The sequence below is a fragment of the Erpetoichthys calabaricus genome, chromosome 9 (genome assembly GCF_900747795.2).
Source record: "Erpetoichthys calabaricus chromosome 9, fErpCal1.3, whole genome shotgun sequence".
NCBI lineage: Eukaryota > Metazoa > Chordata > Cladistia > Polypteriformes > Polypteridae > Erpetoichthys > Erpetoichthys calabaricus.
Genome location: NC_041402.2, coordinates 48,891,722 through 48,908,177, shown reverse-complemented (window position 1 = coordinate 48,908,177; position 16,456 = coordinate 48,891,722). Strand labels below are relative to the sequence as shown.

Sequence of the window (16,456 nt, the reverse complement as noted above, 5' to 3'; positions counted from 1 at the left end):
CACAGAGGACCTCTGGAGCTCTGACCAAGTGACCATCGGGTTCTTGGTCACCTCCCTGACTAAGGCCCTTCTCCCCCAATCGCTCAGTTTAGATGGCCGGCCAGCTCTAGGAAGAGTCCTGGTGGTTTCAAACTTTTTCCACTTACGGATGATGGCCGCCACTGTGCTCATTGGGACCTTCAAAGCAGCAGAAATTTTTCTGTAACCTTCCCCAGATTTGTGCCTTGAGACAATCCTGTCTCGGAGGTCTACAGACAATTCCTTTGACTTCATGCTTGGTTTGTGCTCTGACATGAACTGTCAACTGTGGGACCTTGTATAGACAGGTGTGTGCCTTTCCAAATCATGTCCAATCAACTGAATTTACCACAGGTGGACTCTAATTAAGCTGCGGAAACATCTCAAGGATGATCAGGGGAAACAGGATGCACCTGAGCTCAATTTTGAGCTTCATGGCAAAGTCTGTGAATACTTATGTACATGTGCTTTCTCACGTTTTTTTATTTTTAATAAATTTGCAAAAAATCTCAAGTAAACTTTTTTCACGTTGTCATTATGGGGTGTTGTGTATAGAATTCTGAGGAAAAAATGAATTTAATCCATTTTGGAATAAGGCTGTAACATAACAAAATGTGGAAAAAGTGATGCGCTGTGAATACTTTCTGGATGCACTGTATATTAATATAATTCTATGCATTCATAATCTGTTAAGATTAGAACTAAAATGTAGTTGGAAAAAGCCTTTTCTTAATGGTCCATGGTGTTAGCTTGGTGTATCTTTATTGGTAAAGTGTTCCATATTTTTGGTGCATAACAGCAAAAGGCTGCCTCACCACATCTTTTATGCATACCATTTGGAATACTAAGCAAACTGCTATTAGATAGTCCAGGCTGAAACACTGCACAGCTCCCACTGGTCATTCTATATAACAAATGTTTTTAAGACCTTACACATGATTTGTCGTCCACCCTCATTTAAGCATCACAGATGGCAGCACAGTGTGTTGTTCAGGTTGTTGTGGCAAAAAACCCCAGCACTGAAAACACACAGAGAAAGTAGAGAAAATTTCAGATGAGTAAAGATGAATAATTCCTTGAAAAATATAATTCTATGAAAGTGTAGTCTGTTTGGAGTAGAACTACAAAAAAGTCAGTGGGTTTTTTGTTTTTTTTTATAAATGATCCATGGTTTTATGATTCATGATGTTAGCTTGGTGTATCTCTGTTGGTGAAGTATTCCAGAGTTTTGGTGCATAACGGCAAAAGGCCACCTCCCTGCTTCTTTTATTCTTAGTTCTTGGAGTAATAAGCAGGCCACTGTTAGACAGTCTTGCAGCTCAACAGGATTTGCTGGAGTCTTGCATTTGAAGCATTGCAGATTGAACATTTACTTTGGAGCCCTACCACTGGCCAAGGTTGCTGGGATTCAAGAGTAGATCATAAGCTGACGTAATCGGGAAGTTGTGCCTAACCTGTTGTATCTTCCACACATCTTTCCAGCTTGTCAAGCAACTCTGCTGATTCTGAACAGTTGCCTTGATTTTATACTGACCTCTTCCATTCTGCATACTTATGAAACCACCATCTCTTTTTGTCTGCTTTCTAGAAGCCGAAGACAATAGCATGAGTATCACCCACATATTGCAACCTGGTTGTACTTGCATAATACTTACTACAACCACAATTCCATAAAAGTTGGGATGCTGGGTAAAATGTAAATAAAAACAGAATGCAGTTATTTGCAAATCTCATAAACCCATATTTTATTCACAACAGAATATACAAAATATACATGTTGAAATTGAGACATTTTACTATTTTGTGAAAAATATTACCTTGAATTTGATGGCAGCAACATATCTCAGAAAATGATGGGACGGGACAACAAAAGGCTGGAAAAGTAAGTGGTACTAAAAAGAAACAGCTGGAAGGACATTTTGTGACTAATTAGGTTAATTGGCATCGGGTCAGTAACATGACTAGGTATAAAAAGAGCATGTTAAAGAGGCAGAGTCTCTTAGAAGTAAAGATGGGCAGAGGTTCACCAATTTGAAAAAAAAAACTGCATCTACAAATTGTGGAACAATCTCAGAATAATGTTCCTCAACATAAAATTGCAAAGACTTTAAGTATCTTATCTACAGTAGATAATATCATCAAAAGATTCTGAGAATTTGTGCAGAAGGGACAAGGATGAAAATCAATATTGGATGCCCATGATCTGCAGGCTCTCAGGCAGCACTGCATTACAACCAGGTATGAATCTGTCATGGATATCACTGCATGGGCTCAGAAACACTTCCAGAAATTGTCTGTGAACACAGTTTGCTATGCCATCCACAAATGCAGGTTAAAGTTCTATCATACAAAGAAGAACCCATGAGTGAACATGATCCAGAAATGCAGGTGTTTTCTGTGGGCCAAAGCTCATTTAAAATGGACGAAGACAAAGTGGAAAACTCTTCTGTAGTCAAATGAATCGAAATTTGAAATTCTTTTTGAAAAATTGTGGACACAACTTTCTTTGGACTAAAGAGGAGAGGGACCATACAGCTTGTTATCCGTGCTCAGTTCAAAAGCCTACATCTGTACCTATGGAACTGTCAATTCTGAAATGTATATACAGGTTTTAGAGCAACATATGCTTCCATCCAGATGACATCTTTTTCAGGGAAGGCAATGGTATATGGCATATTTCAGCATGACAATGGTAAACTGCATCTATTGCAACACCATGGCTATGGTATATAGTTTTGTTATAAAAATATACTTTAATATGGGACATAAGGCTTCTATGCGTCTGGTTATGCAGGAGCTTAGTGTATAAAAAAAAAAAAAAAGAAAAAGTTTTTTTTAAAGGGATAAAAGAAAAAAAATCGTAATTGGTGTCAGAATCAGGTGATCAAGTAACATGAAATCGGTATCAGCCTTAAAAAACCTGAGCAGAGCATCCCTGTGGAAATCGGAACATTGATATGACTGAACTATTAGAATCTAATGGCCAAAATATTATACAGGTGTTGGTCATAAAATTAGAATATCATGACAAAGTTGATTTATTTCAGTAATTCCATTCAAAAAGTGAAACTTGTATATTAGATTCATTCATTACACACAGACTGATGTATTTCAAATGTTTATTTCTTTTAATGTTGATTATTATAACTGACAACTAATGAAAGTTCCAAATTCAGTATCTCGGAAAATTAGAGTGTGGCACCAGGTGTTTTCTATATTGAACCTTTTCACAATATTCTAATCAGCTAATTAACTCAAAACACCTGCAAAAGCCTTTAAATGGTCTCTCAGTCTAGTTCTGTAGGCTACACAATCATGGGGAAGACTGCTGACTTGACAGTTGTCCAAAAGACGACCATTGACACCTTGCACAAGGAGGGCAGACACAAAAGGTCATTGCTAAAGAGGCTGGCTGTTCACAGAGCTCTGTGTCCAAGCACATTAATAGAGAGGCGAAGGGAAGGACAAGATGTGGTAGAAAAAAAGTGTACAAGCAATAGGGATAACCACACCCTGGAGAGGATTGTGAAACAAAACCCATTCAAAAATGTGGGGGAGATTCACAAAGCGTGGACTGCAGCTGGAGTCAGTGCTTCAAGAACCACCACGCACAGACGTATGCAAGACATGGGTTTCAGCTGTCGCATTCCTTGTGTCAAGCCACTCTTGAACAAGAGACAGCGTCAGAAGCGTCTCGCCTGGGCTAAAGACAAAAAGGGCTGGACTGCTGCTTTCTGATGAAAGTAAATTTTGCATTTGCTTTGGAAATCAAGGTCCCAGAGTCTGGAGGAAGAGAGGCACAGAATCCACGTTGCGTGAGGTCCAGTGTAAAGTTTCCACAGTCAGTGATGGTTTGGGGTGCCATGTCATCTGCTGGTGTTGGTTCATTGTGTTTTCTGAGGTCCAAGGTCAACGCAGCCGTCTACCAGGAAGTTTTAGAGCACTTCATGCTTCCTGCTGCTGACAAACTTTATGGAGATGCAGATTTCATTTTCCAACAGGACCTGGCACCTGCACACAGTGCCAAAGCTACCAGTACCTGGTTTAAGGACCATGGTATTCCTGTTCTTGATTGGCCAGCAAACTCGCCTGACCTTAACCCCATAGAAAATCTATGGGGTATTGTGAAGAGGAAGATGCAGTACGCCAGACCCAACAATTCAGAAGAGCTGAAGACCACTATCAGAGCAACATGGGCTCTCATAACACCTGAGCAGTGCCACAGACTGATCGACTCCATGCCACGCCGCATTGCTGCAGTAATCCAGCCCAAAGGAGCCCCAACTAAATATTGAATGCTGTACATGCTCATACTTTTCATGTTCATACCTTTCAGTTGGCCAACATTTCTAAAAATCCTTTTTTTTGCAGTGGTCTTAATTGATATTCTAATTTTCCGAGATACTGAATTTGGGACTTTCATTAGTTGTCAGTTATAATCATCAACATTAAAAGAAATAAACATTTGAAATACATCAGTCTGTGTGTAATGAATGAATCTAATATACAAGTTTCAGTTTTTGAATGGAATTACTGAAATAAATCAACTTTGTCATGATATTCCAATTTTATGACCAGCACCTGTATATTTGGCAAAGATTTTAGCTGAGTGCATATTCAAAACTAAAGCTCTTTTTTGTTTAGATTTAGTTGGACAAATGTAAATCAGATGCCGCAAAGTCTAAAGAAGGTAAACTGGGATAAGCTTTTTAAACATGTTTGCTAGCTTCCAATCCTCAGAATGACATTATCCCATTGTTTAAGAAAGATGACTCTGCTGATCCAAATAACTATAGGACTGTAAACGTAACATACATCACAGTTAAATTGTTGAAAGCATTTATTAAACAAAAGATTCACCATCACATGTCAAGAACAGATTTATTGGTAAACTGCTTGCGTTCAGACAGGGAAAAGGAGATAATGTTACATGAATATATTGGAAGTACAGTGAAGAAGCCATAAAAGCAAATGAGCAGAGATCTGAATATGAGAGGTCTGTTATTAAACTGAAAGAAATGGGAGTTCAAACGCACCATATGAATGGGTCAAAGCTGGCTTAAACACTGGGGGGGAATAAAGAGTTAAGGTGAGAGGAACCTAGGAGATTTTAAAAGTGGTGACTCTCTGGTATCCATGCTTGGGCTACTACTTTTAATATATGGAAGTGATCTGGAAAAAAATATATAAAACAAAAAACATACAACCTGTGAGAAGGACGTAGGAGTCACAGTGGATTTGTTACTCTCTACAACAAGATCATTTATGTAAGCCATTATAAAAGGCTTACAAAATGCTAGGTAATATACAACAGCACAGTGCGTAGAAGTAAGTTAATTAAGTGAAATAATGCCAAAGCTGTTTAAAGCACTGGTGATGCCTCATCTGGGAAAAGGTTTGCTGTTTTGGTCTCCATATTACAAAAATACACAAGAAAGAGAAAATTCAGAGAAGAGTGCATCTGCTCATTCCAGAGCTTCAAGATTTGAGCTATGAATATCAACTAAAGGAGTTTTTAGTTTAATAGGTGATATGAATGACGTTTTTTAACGTATGAAAGTAATTAGAAGAGTATATCCCATTAATTAATTTAAATTAAGTTCAACAGAATCATGGGGGGACAAATGAAAATTTGTTAAATATAGATTTTGCCCATATTTTTTTTTCTTCATTCACAGAACCATAGACACAATAAAATTAAAATAAATTATTAGGTAGTGTGAAGGTGTGTGGTAGTTTTAGGGTCTTTCAAAACTTCACTTGATGTTATTTTGGAAAAATTATACATTTGGATTGGCAATATTTATTGAGTTGAAAGGCCTGTTGTCAATGCTCTAATGTAATTTTTTGATTTTTTTTTTTTTTTTATTCTAGACAGGATAATATACCCATGTTAAATTGTGAGTATTGAATACATTTTACTGTTATGTTCTCCCCTCTTTTTCCTATAGAATTCCATTTTGGAGGTTTCTAGTCACTGGTGCTGATCAGAACCAGGAACTGAAGATGTGGTGTACAGTGTCTTGGACCTGCTTACAGACAATTAAGTAGGTGTTTTAGTTTATTTCCTTCTTTTGCTGCTTTTTAGAATTACACTACTGACATATTTATAAATTAGTTGTTTTACTTGGGTAAACACAGTATTTGATAAATCATTGCTAGTTTCTGTGAGTTTTATTATTTCAAGTAGTGTATATACTTTTTGTGTAAGTAAAATGAGTGTAAAATTTCAGCTTCACTGTGTTGATGGAGATATTGCATCCAAAGAACTCTGTGCTTCAACCTCAACTATACAGAAGATTTTTTCTTTATGTTAATATAATGACAGTGTTTTACTTAAATTTGTTTTCTCAGGCCCAAAATTTACTAACATATGTATTTCAGTAGACCAAATTTTAACCTTTAAGTTTTCATGTGAGCAAATGAAAGCAAAGATCGTAATTCCTTATATTCAGAATCTTCTCAAGTGAATGTTGAAGAAAGTTAATAAAGTGATTATAACCTGACTGTGGAAACAAGGTTGAACGTCCATATGCAGGCTTGACAATTATTCATACTTTAATACATATCTTTGAAACCTTCTGTGCCTCAATTCCAGTCAACTTACCTGCCTTTTGATGGAGATATTTGTTTTTTAATTTACTTTGGAATTTGTTAAAAGTAACTAGACATATCAAGCAGCTGTTCTGTTTAGGTAATCAGCAGTGTCTTTATCTGGGGTTACAGCAGGTTGCTGAACTGTAGCACGTTTTTGTGGTTAGTTACAAGTTTTCTTTGTTTATTTGTACAAAATCTTGGAACTAATAAACAAGCAGCACTTTGCAAACCATCACATAAACCCTTTCAATTTGCCTGTTTGACGGGATGATGACGTAATAGACTGTTTTTTGACAAATAATCCAGTCATGCTACTTTGAGTAAACAAATTGCTACAATTGGTTCCTAACTGTATGGCTACTTAAGATGAAAATATGCATGTACACAGAGATTCAGGACAAAGCAAACACAAAACATGTCTAAGTTGACTTATTTTTCTTTCTGTCTCATATACAAATGACACGGATTTATTAACTGTATTTTCCTTATTAATTGTTCAAACGTCAAAATTGTTCAAAGAATAGCCAAAGGAAGCTGAAGGCAGGCTTTAAATGTGTTAGAAAAATGTTTGTCTATTGGCTGGTCTTCATTCATGAAATAGCTCAAAATGCTTTTCAATAATAGAGTTTTAAAAGGAACTGAAACGTAAAGAACATTTGTAAGTGGTTATGTAACCTGTAGAGAATCAAAACATACACTTAAATAACAAAATCTATAGTCAGGATGCTGGAGACTGCTCGGACCCCACTGGGCATTCTACAGTCCGCAAATATGTAATTAAAAGGATAATTATTTTGGAGCGCTCTCATCTTCCCAGCATCATAATTTTTCATAGACTTCAGTAGAGGTTTATTAACTACAGAGAAAAGCCTCTGTGATCTAAACATATCCGGATGGTGTTGAGATGTACAATTGTTTGGTGTCTGTAATGAATTCTGATAGCACTAATGCTTTGCCATTAAGAGATCTTGAATTAATACAATATTAGCTTTCGAGGGTTTCTTGTGCACAGATCCATAGCCAGAGGTTATTTTGACATATTGCAAAATTAGCACTTTGTCACTGAATAGGACGGCATATTCCTGAACAAATATTTTACCGGTGAACTTTTCATTCGCATCCCGGCAGTTAGTTACTTGACTCGTGATGGAAATATTTTGGGCACCACAAAATGCCAGTACCTTTTAGGACAGTTCAGTCAGACCATTTGCTCTGAGCAAACTATTGAATATGATTTAGTTTATCACAAGAGTAATTTAGCATTGTTTAGAGCAATACTTATCTGACAGTAGCAGAAAAGCAGCACAGCAGAGAAGGTTAGACTGGTGGGGGTACATGGGTGGCAATAGCAAAGTGGCAAAAAATCCAGAAGAAGCAAAGTAGGAGATATTACGAGATGCAAATGAAGGTAATTACCAGAATTCAAAGGTTCCAACATACAACCACATACATGTAATGTTGGGTGTTACAGGTGTGATTGCCTCAGGGCCGCAAGCCCAGGTGGATGTAAACATCAGATCATTTCTCAGTCATGACCAGTTGAAGCACATATAGGAGGAATCAACAGCAATCCAGCATATCCATTATAATCAAGGACACAGAACATCCACAGCTCCTAGATCTCCATGGTGCAAAGAAAACAAAATATGTTCATAAAATAGGCAGGAGCGGAGAGTGAAAAGAAAGTCTCGTCCAGTGAAACACAGAAAGATTCAGTTGTCCCCAAGACTACGAACCCAGTCAAGGCAAAGTCCATAAAAAATAAACCCATGCAATTTGAGTCAATTTCATGAATGACCTATACATAAAAATAAAAGAAAGTGACAGAAGTGTAAAAGGTGCAAGGTTAACGCAAATTTTAATGAAAAATGTTGTTAATAGGGAGGAGCGGCAGGAACATGCGTGTGCCAGTGTCGCCTTCACTACAAAGAGATTTTGTAACTCTGTAAGTGAAAAAATACAGTCTTATTAATATGTTTCTTTTTTTTATTTATTTTTATTGTAATCATTCCGTACATATAGATTAATTCATAACAAGAAAGAATTAAAGACGAATCAAACCCCACCCTTGAGAAGGAGAGCTTAGCCAAAGGAGAATTACTTAGGGCTTTTTAATAGGGCAAAAATAAACAAAAGAAAGGAAGAAATATATATAAGTAAATAAATAAAAAAAAAATGGAGAAGGGAAATAAAACGGCAATAATTATTTCTCTTATTCTAAAATATTATTGATCCTGCCAGGTTTTGAAAAAATTCTGTGCAGATCCTCTAACTGAGAATTTAATTTTTTCCAATTTCAAATAATACAAACTGAAGCTTCTGGATTGGTATACAGTAGTTTGATCCATGCACAAATATTCGGGGCCCAACCCAAATTTCTCCAATGCAGTGAAAAGGTAGTTCCATTCAATCATATCAAATGCTTTTTCTGCGTCTAATGATAGTAATATCTCTGAGGTGTTTGATTTTGCTGGTGAATATATTACATTAAACAGGCATCGGAGATTGGAAGATAGGTGTCGGCCTTTAATAAATCCAGTTTGATCCTGTGATATTACAGAGGGCAGCACTTTCTCCATCCTTCTAGCTAGAATTTTCGAGAGTATCTTAATATCATTATTCAGGAGTGAAATTGATCTATATGATGCACATTATTTTGTTTAGGAAAGACAGTGATTAATGCTTGACAAAATGTTTGAGGTAGTATTTGGTTGTCTCTAGCTTCTGTAAATGTTGCCAATAAGAGGGGAGCTAGCTGAGTGGAGAATTTCTTATAAAATTCTACAGGATAACCATCAGGGCCTGCTGATTTCCCGCTTTGAAGTGATTTTATAGCATCTAATAATAATAATAATACATTTTATTTATATAGCGCCTTTCCCATGCTCAAGGCACTTACAGAATATAATAAAGAACGGCAGAATATACAGTATATAGCATTGTACAAACCAGATAAATAAATAAAGAAGATTAAGACAGTAAATTCTGAAAAAAACAGACAACATAATTGATGGTCTAGCACACACATACAGGTTACATTGGCATCGTGACAGAGAAGTAAACTGAGAGAAAGGTAATAAAGTCAAGTAGAGCTAAAAGCCTTCCTGAACAGATGAGTTTTGAGTTGTTTTTTAAAAGAATTCATGGAGTCAGCTGACCTGATTAATTTTGGTAGGTCATTCCAGAGTCTGGGCGCTATACAGCTGAAGGCCCTGTCACCCATAGAGTGTAGATTAGTGAGGGGCACAACAAGATTACCAGAATCGGAGGACCTTAGTGGGCGGGCAGGCACATAGTGATGGAGGAGGTCGCTGATGTAGTTTGGTGCGAGGTTATTTAAAGCTTTGTAGGTTATTAGTAGGATTTTATATTCGATTCTGTAGGACACAGGGAGCCAGTGAAGACGGAGCAGGATGGGTGTGATGTGCTCGCTGCTGCTGGTTCGAGTAAGGACTCTTGCAGCTGAGTTTTTGAATAAGCTGGAGCTGTGATATAAGATTAGAAGGGGCACCTGCCAGTAGGGAATTACAATAATCGATGCGGGATGTGATAAAAGCATGGACAAGTTTCTCAGCATTAGAGAAGGAGAGGAAGGAGCGAACACGGGATATGTTACGGAGGTGAAAGTAAGAAAGTTTCTTAATGTGATTTATGTGGGTGGAATAAGTGAGGGAGGAATCAAAAATGACACCAAGATTTTTTACAGTAGAGGCAGGTCTGATGAGATCACTGCCAAGATGGACTGGGAAGGAGCTCATTTTATTAAGTTGCATTTTAGTCCCAATTTGCAGGAGTTCAGTTTTATTGCAATTTAATTTTAAAGAGTTCTGCTCCATCCAGGTTTTAATTTCACTAAGGCAGGTTGTGAGCTGAGAAAGCTCTGATGAAGTTCCACTTTTAACATTGAAGTAGAGCTGGGTATCATCTGCATAAAAATGATAACCCAATCCATAACTACGGATAATATGGCCAAGGGGAAGCATATAAATACAGAAAAGCAGAGGACCAAGGACAGAGCCCTGAGGGACTCCTTGTGTGACTGGCACGGAGCTGGATCTGCTGTTGCCAAGACTAACAAACTCTTGCCTATCAGTCAGATAGGACTTGAACCACTGGAGGGCAGTGCCAGAGATACCCAGCATGTTCTCCATTCTGGACAGTAGGATGTCATGTCTGACTGTGTCAAATGCTGCACTGAGGTCTAACAGAATTAATATGCTAGTTTGTCCAGAGTCTGCTGCCATAAGCAAATCATTGGTTACCCGTAGCAGAGCAGTTTCACAGCTGTGCCGCGCCCTGAATCCAGACTGAAAGGGTTCCATCAAATTATTAGAGGTTAGGTAATTGGTGAGTTGGGAAGCTACAACACGCTCAAGAACTTTTGACAGGAAAGGTAAGTGGGAAATAGGCCGGAAATTGTTAAGATTGTCAGCATCAAGGCCAGACTTTTTTAACATTGGGGTTACAGCAGCAATTTAAAAGTGAGCGGCACGGAGCCAGTGTCAAGGGATGAGTTTATTATTGTTGTAACAGTCGGGATTATGGCATGAAGGCAGGATTTAAGTAGTGTGGTGGGGATGGGGTCCAGTACACAAGTAGTTGGCCTCATCTTACAAAGCAGGTTATTAACAAACGCAGAAGTGACTTGTGAGAACTTAGAGAAGGAGCTGGATGGAGTGGGAAAACCGGGAGAGATATAAACAGACGATATATTTATGTTAGTTGAATTATTTAGATCTTTAATTTTGTTACGGAAAAAGTGGAGGAATTCCTCACAGACTTCAGTAGAAGAGGTAGTTGGACCAGATGCGGGTTCGAGTAGTTTATTAACTACAGAGAACAAAACCCTTGGGTTATCATGGCCACTTTCTATTATTCTGCCATAATGGGTGTTCTTGGCAGAAGTTAGTGCTTCTCTGTAAGCTCTTTGGTGGTCAGAGAAAGCCTGGATGTGCACGGTGAGGCCAGTCTTACGTGACATTCTCTCAAGGCGTCGGCCAGCTGCTTTCATAGATCGCAATTCTGAGTTATACCAAGGAGCTCAGCGCTTAAAGGAAACCTCCTTATGTTTTAAAGGAGCTGTTTTATCTAATGCTAAGTGAAGGGCTGTTTTATAATGGTCAACAAAACTATCTAGTGTTGGTGGAATAGGTGCAGACAGTAAAAGATCAGAAATGGATCCAGAAAGGATAGAGGGACAGATTTTTAAGGTTTCTGTAAGAAATTCGTCGTTTACAGGTAAGAGGTGGGATAGGTAATGAGACAGTGAAAAATACTGCTTTATGGTCAGAGTCCCAAATCAGTGCTGTAAATGTTGGCAACAGATAGTCCAGAAGTGCAGATCAGGTCCAATATATAACCGCCAGAATGGGTTGGAAAATCAACATGTTGTGTCAAGTCAAAACAGTCCAGTAAGGACAGAAATTCATTTCTCAGTTTAGATGTAGTAATGTCAATATGGATGTTGAAATCACCAAATTTCAGTAATTCTGTTAACGTCAGAGGTTTATCAGAGTTCCTCAGCGCTTAAAGCATCTATTTGTGGTGTCTGTAATGTATCCAGAAATGCATTAGATTGTGTGTTGTCTTCTTTGAACTCAGTAGAATATAAGGATTTATAATAATCTCTAAATGTGTGCATTATATTTTTATGGTCAGTGATTTCTTCTCCATTCGTGTTGGTGATTACTGGTATTGCATTGCGAACTTCTTGTTTGTGAATTTGTTGAGCTGAAAGCTTATTAGCTTTTTTCTCTGTGTTCATAGTAATGATGTCTTGACTTATAAATAAGTTGTTCAGTTTCTTTAGTTGTCAAGATGTTGAGTTCTGTATGCAGGGCCTGCCTTTTCCTATGAAGAGCCTCACTTGGACGCCTGGCTTGTTCTTCATCTATTCTAGTAGTTTCGTTTCTTAGATCTGACAGTTTCTTGGTTTGTAATTTATTTCTGTGGGAAAGATATGAAATAATCTGTCCTCTTAAGAAGGCCTTTAGAGTTTCCCAGAGTGTTCCTGCAGAAACCTCTGAGGGTGTGTTTGTCTCTAGGAAGAAGCTGATTTGTTTGGATATAAATTCTGTGCAGTTCTCGTCTGCAAATAGAAGAGGGTTAAGACGCCATCTATGAGGTGAGTGTAGGGGGCTTAATGATTTTTGCTCCAAGACTAGAGGGGTATGGTCGGAGATAACAATTGTGTCGTATTTGCACGATTTAATCGTAGGCAGGAAATTATTATCCATCCATCCATCCATTTACCAACCCGCTGAATCCGAACACAGGGTCACGGGGGTCTGCTGGAGCCAATCCCAGCCAACACAGGGCACAAGGCAGGAAACAATCCTGGGCAGGGTGCCATCCCACCGCAGGGAAATTATTACTGTATCTATAAAAAAAATAATCAATTTTTGAGTAGCTATGATATGAGTAATATGTTTCATTTGTGATTTGAAGTTTATCTTCGATTCTAAAATGAAACTTAAATTCTTTACTTTTAGCCATATTTGTAAAGACCAGATGGTCTATTTTATTTCTGAGGTCCTCAGTTTTTCACTCTGAATAATTATAATTTATTTTTCCTTGTTTATATTACTTCTCTATTTGATGATTTAAAGTTTTAAGGTCAATTGTCACTATTGATAATAAATCTGTGTCCTCTGCATAGCTATAGTAATTCATTTTATGTTTAGAAATGATTAGACCTAAAAGGAGTATGTAGATTAAGAAATAGGGACGCCAAATGGATTCCTGTGGCACACCATACATCATTTCATTGATTACTGATGTATAGTTGCCATAACTGACAAAGAATTTTCTTCCAGTGACATCAGAGTGAAATGAACTCATGGCACTACCAGTAAGGCGAATCCACTGCCTAAGGCAGCCAGTAAGAATGCTGTGATCAGTGGTATTAGTTGTTGCTTTCAAATCTAATACAACAAGAACTGATAAATTATTTGTATTGATATTAAGCCTTAAGTCTACTTTAACCAAAGTAGTTTCAGTACTGTGATTTGGTCTAAAACTTGATTGATAATTTTCCGCAGTAGAATTGTTAGTCAAGTAGTCATGTCATTGTTGAAAAACCAACTTTTTGTAGAAATTTACCTAAAAAGACATCCATATTACTAACCGAGAATGGTAAATCGGATATGGACGCAGGAGACGTAGTGCGCAGGCGCCGACAGCGAGCGAAATCTGATCCACCGAGAACAAAGGAGTCACAGCTCAAAAACGAAGGAGCTCAACTAACGTAAATAAATGATGTAACGCGCCCATAGGTAACGACACAGCCACACAAAAAAGAGGATTCCGCGCTGCACCCCAGAGTCAAACAAAAGAGGCTACGGAGGCCCCACAGGTCCACAAAGATGCGAGCCCACATGGATAAAAACAATAGACGTGGGCACCTACAACGCGCATCTGAAACCATGGAAGCAAAGCTGTCTCGGCTCCAAAACCAAACTGCTTGACTAACGGAGCTACAAAAACGAGCCCGCATGGACAAATACAGTGTACATAGACGCCTACAACGCGCGTCTGAAACTGCGGAAGCAAAGCAGGCGCGGGTTCAAAACGAACGACCACAACTGACGGAGATGCATACAGAAGCGAGCCCACCTGAATACAATTAATGAACGTAGGCGCCTACAACGCGCCCCTCAAACAGCAGAGTGAATAGATAAACGGCAAAGAAAGGAACGACAGACGGCCGATAAACAATTCCGCCAATTAGCTGACAACGCATTCTGTTATGAGTCCACTATTACTGGACATTCATTACGATTAATGAATATACTTCCTTTGTTACACTCCAATATATCTCATACATTTATCAATGTATTTCGGGTTACTTAACACCGGGGGTAGGCGAGTGAAGCGAGCAGGGGGCGGAGCCCCCCTTGTATTAGAGAAAGGTCTAAAATTGTCCAAGACAGAAATGTCCATTTTTATTTTAGTTAAGCAGGGTCTTAACTAGAACAGTTTTTACTATATCCAATACTCTAGTTACTGAGTCACATTTTTAAAACGGCCTGTAGTGACTGGATCTAGGACACACATGGATAATGTTAACTGAATAATTATTCATCAAGATTAGTTAGGCTTATTTTAGTAAAGGAGTGTAATTGACTGTGCTCACTACATTGAGGTTCAGCAAGGATTGTTCTTGAAGTCTTTTGCATCCTACTGTACATCTTATATACATTATTTAAAAAGGATGCTGATGGTTTAAACATCTGTTCTGCCTACTAAGCTGGGTCCAAAAGACAATCACCGTTTGATAATGGGATTTTTGGATTTCTTGTGGTATCATTTATAGTTTTGGAATAATACAACTGTCTATCAGATCGAGCAAAAATATTGTTTGTTAATGTGATTCTTCAGTATTAAATAGAAGGTTGCTAATTTAAAATATATTTCAATTTATGCTGAACCTTAGGATATTCCCCTTAAATTTTCCAAACTTAAGTGGAAACCAGTTACTTTTTCATAATATTGTGCATGAAACATTACAGTAGTATTTATAGGTTGAAAGAAAAAAAGTATTTTCCTAAAATGTGTTAAATTTTACCATCAAACTGTTTTGCTCTTTATGTGACACAAGTAATTTTTTCATGTACAAAATAAACTCCTTCCAAGTAAGCCAAGTACCCTTTGTGAAAGAGGATAAAAAAATCATTTTGTATACTGTATATGGGGAGGTTTAGGTGTACTTGAATCTTAGTCAGTCTTTTTATTTGGGGAGGGGGGGTTATATAGTCTGATTCCTATTGTTCACTTGAACACTAAGTCCACAGACAACTCCTTTTCTATGTTCAGTTGCAGCTCGTTGCCCCAGTGTCACATGACACAGTCCTTTGCCCCTTTTTATACTCGTTATCTCCATTGTCAAAAAAATAGTACCGTACATTGGATTGGTTTGTAAAATCATACATTGGAATTTGGCTTGTTAGCTTGGATATTTTTGCTTTTTTTTTATTCAGGAAGAGCTTTTCCTAGTCAATCATATATTGGTGATGATAAAGGTTAAGTTTATTTGGAAAGAAATTGTATATTTACTATAGTATTTAGAGTTGGATATCTTCCTTCATTTTGTTTTTCAGTTTTTCGCCAGAGCCATTCAGCTCTGTTCTTCCAAGCCTTAAAGTCAGTTTAGATCTGTCTGCTGAATACTTAATTTTGAGCGATGTACAAAGGAAGGTAAGTGTGAAAATGTAATTTTCTTACATATTTTCAGTCAGGACATTTTTTTTTCTATTGTGGTTATGGTGGATTAGGACAGTCTTTTATAAATGTAATTCTTTTGTTAAAGCATGCTGCTGTCTGGATTTGCTGGCACACTATCTGTTCTTTTTAATAGCTGCAACATACTGTGGAAGCACACATACAAGTTGGTGGTAGTGTCAGTATTTTTGAATAATGATAATGTATATTAAACCCAAAAATACACAGATCTACTCAATCAACTAACATTCTGAACTGAACAGAACAGATACTGCCAGTACTTAGTTCTTTTTTGATACAGTAGATGCATGAAAGTAATTAACAGTTGCCGCTAATCATAACAACTTCTGTTTGTTGTGTCAGTGATTACTACTAATTGTGTTTTGTATAGCAGTAGTGATGCCTTGCTGAATATTTAATATATTTATGCTGTCAACAATACATTCATGAAAGGAAGATAAACATTGGTGTACAAAAAAAGTGGCCAGTCAAGTACATTGCTCTTCCACTAGCACTATGACCCTGAATGCATTGTTTAAAGCATAGCAAATGTAATTTAATTTATTTTTGTAACTATACATTGTGGTAATTATTTTGAATACTTTAGCTTGACAACACAAGT

General features: G+C 37.5%; 1 protein-coding gene across 1 annotated transcript in view; it reads left to right on the top strand.

Annotated features, from left to right (window-relative positions):
* edc4 (enhancer of mRNA decapping 4) overlaps positions 1–16,456 on the top strand; it is a 121,528-nt gene that overhangs the window by 42,704 nt on the left and 62,368 nt on the right. Inside the window, exons 10-11 of the mRNA XM_028809617.2 lie at positions 5,970–6,065; positions 15,714–15,810. Of these exons, the coding sequence (XP_028665450.2) occupies positions 5,970–6,065; positions 15,714–15,810 (193 nt within the window). The remainder of the gene's footprint in view (positions 1–5,969; positions 6,066–15,713; positions 15,811–16,456) is intronic.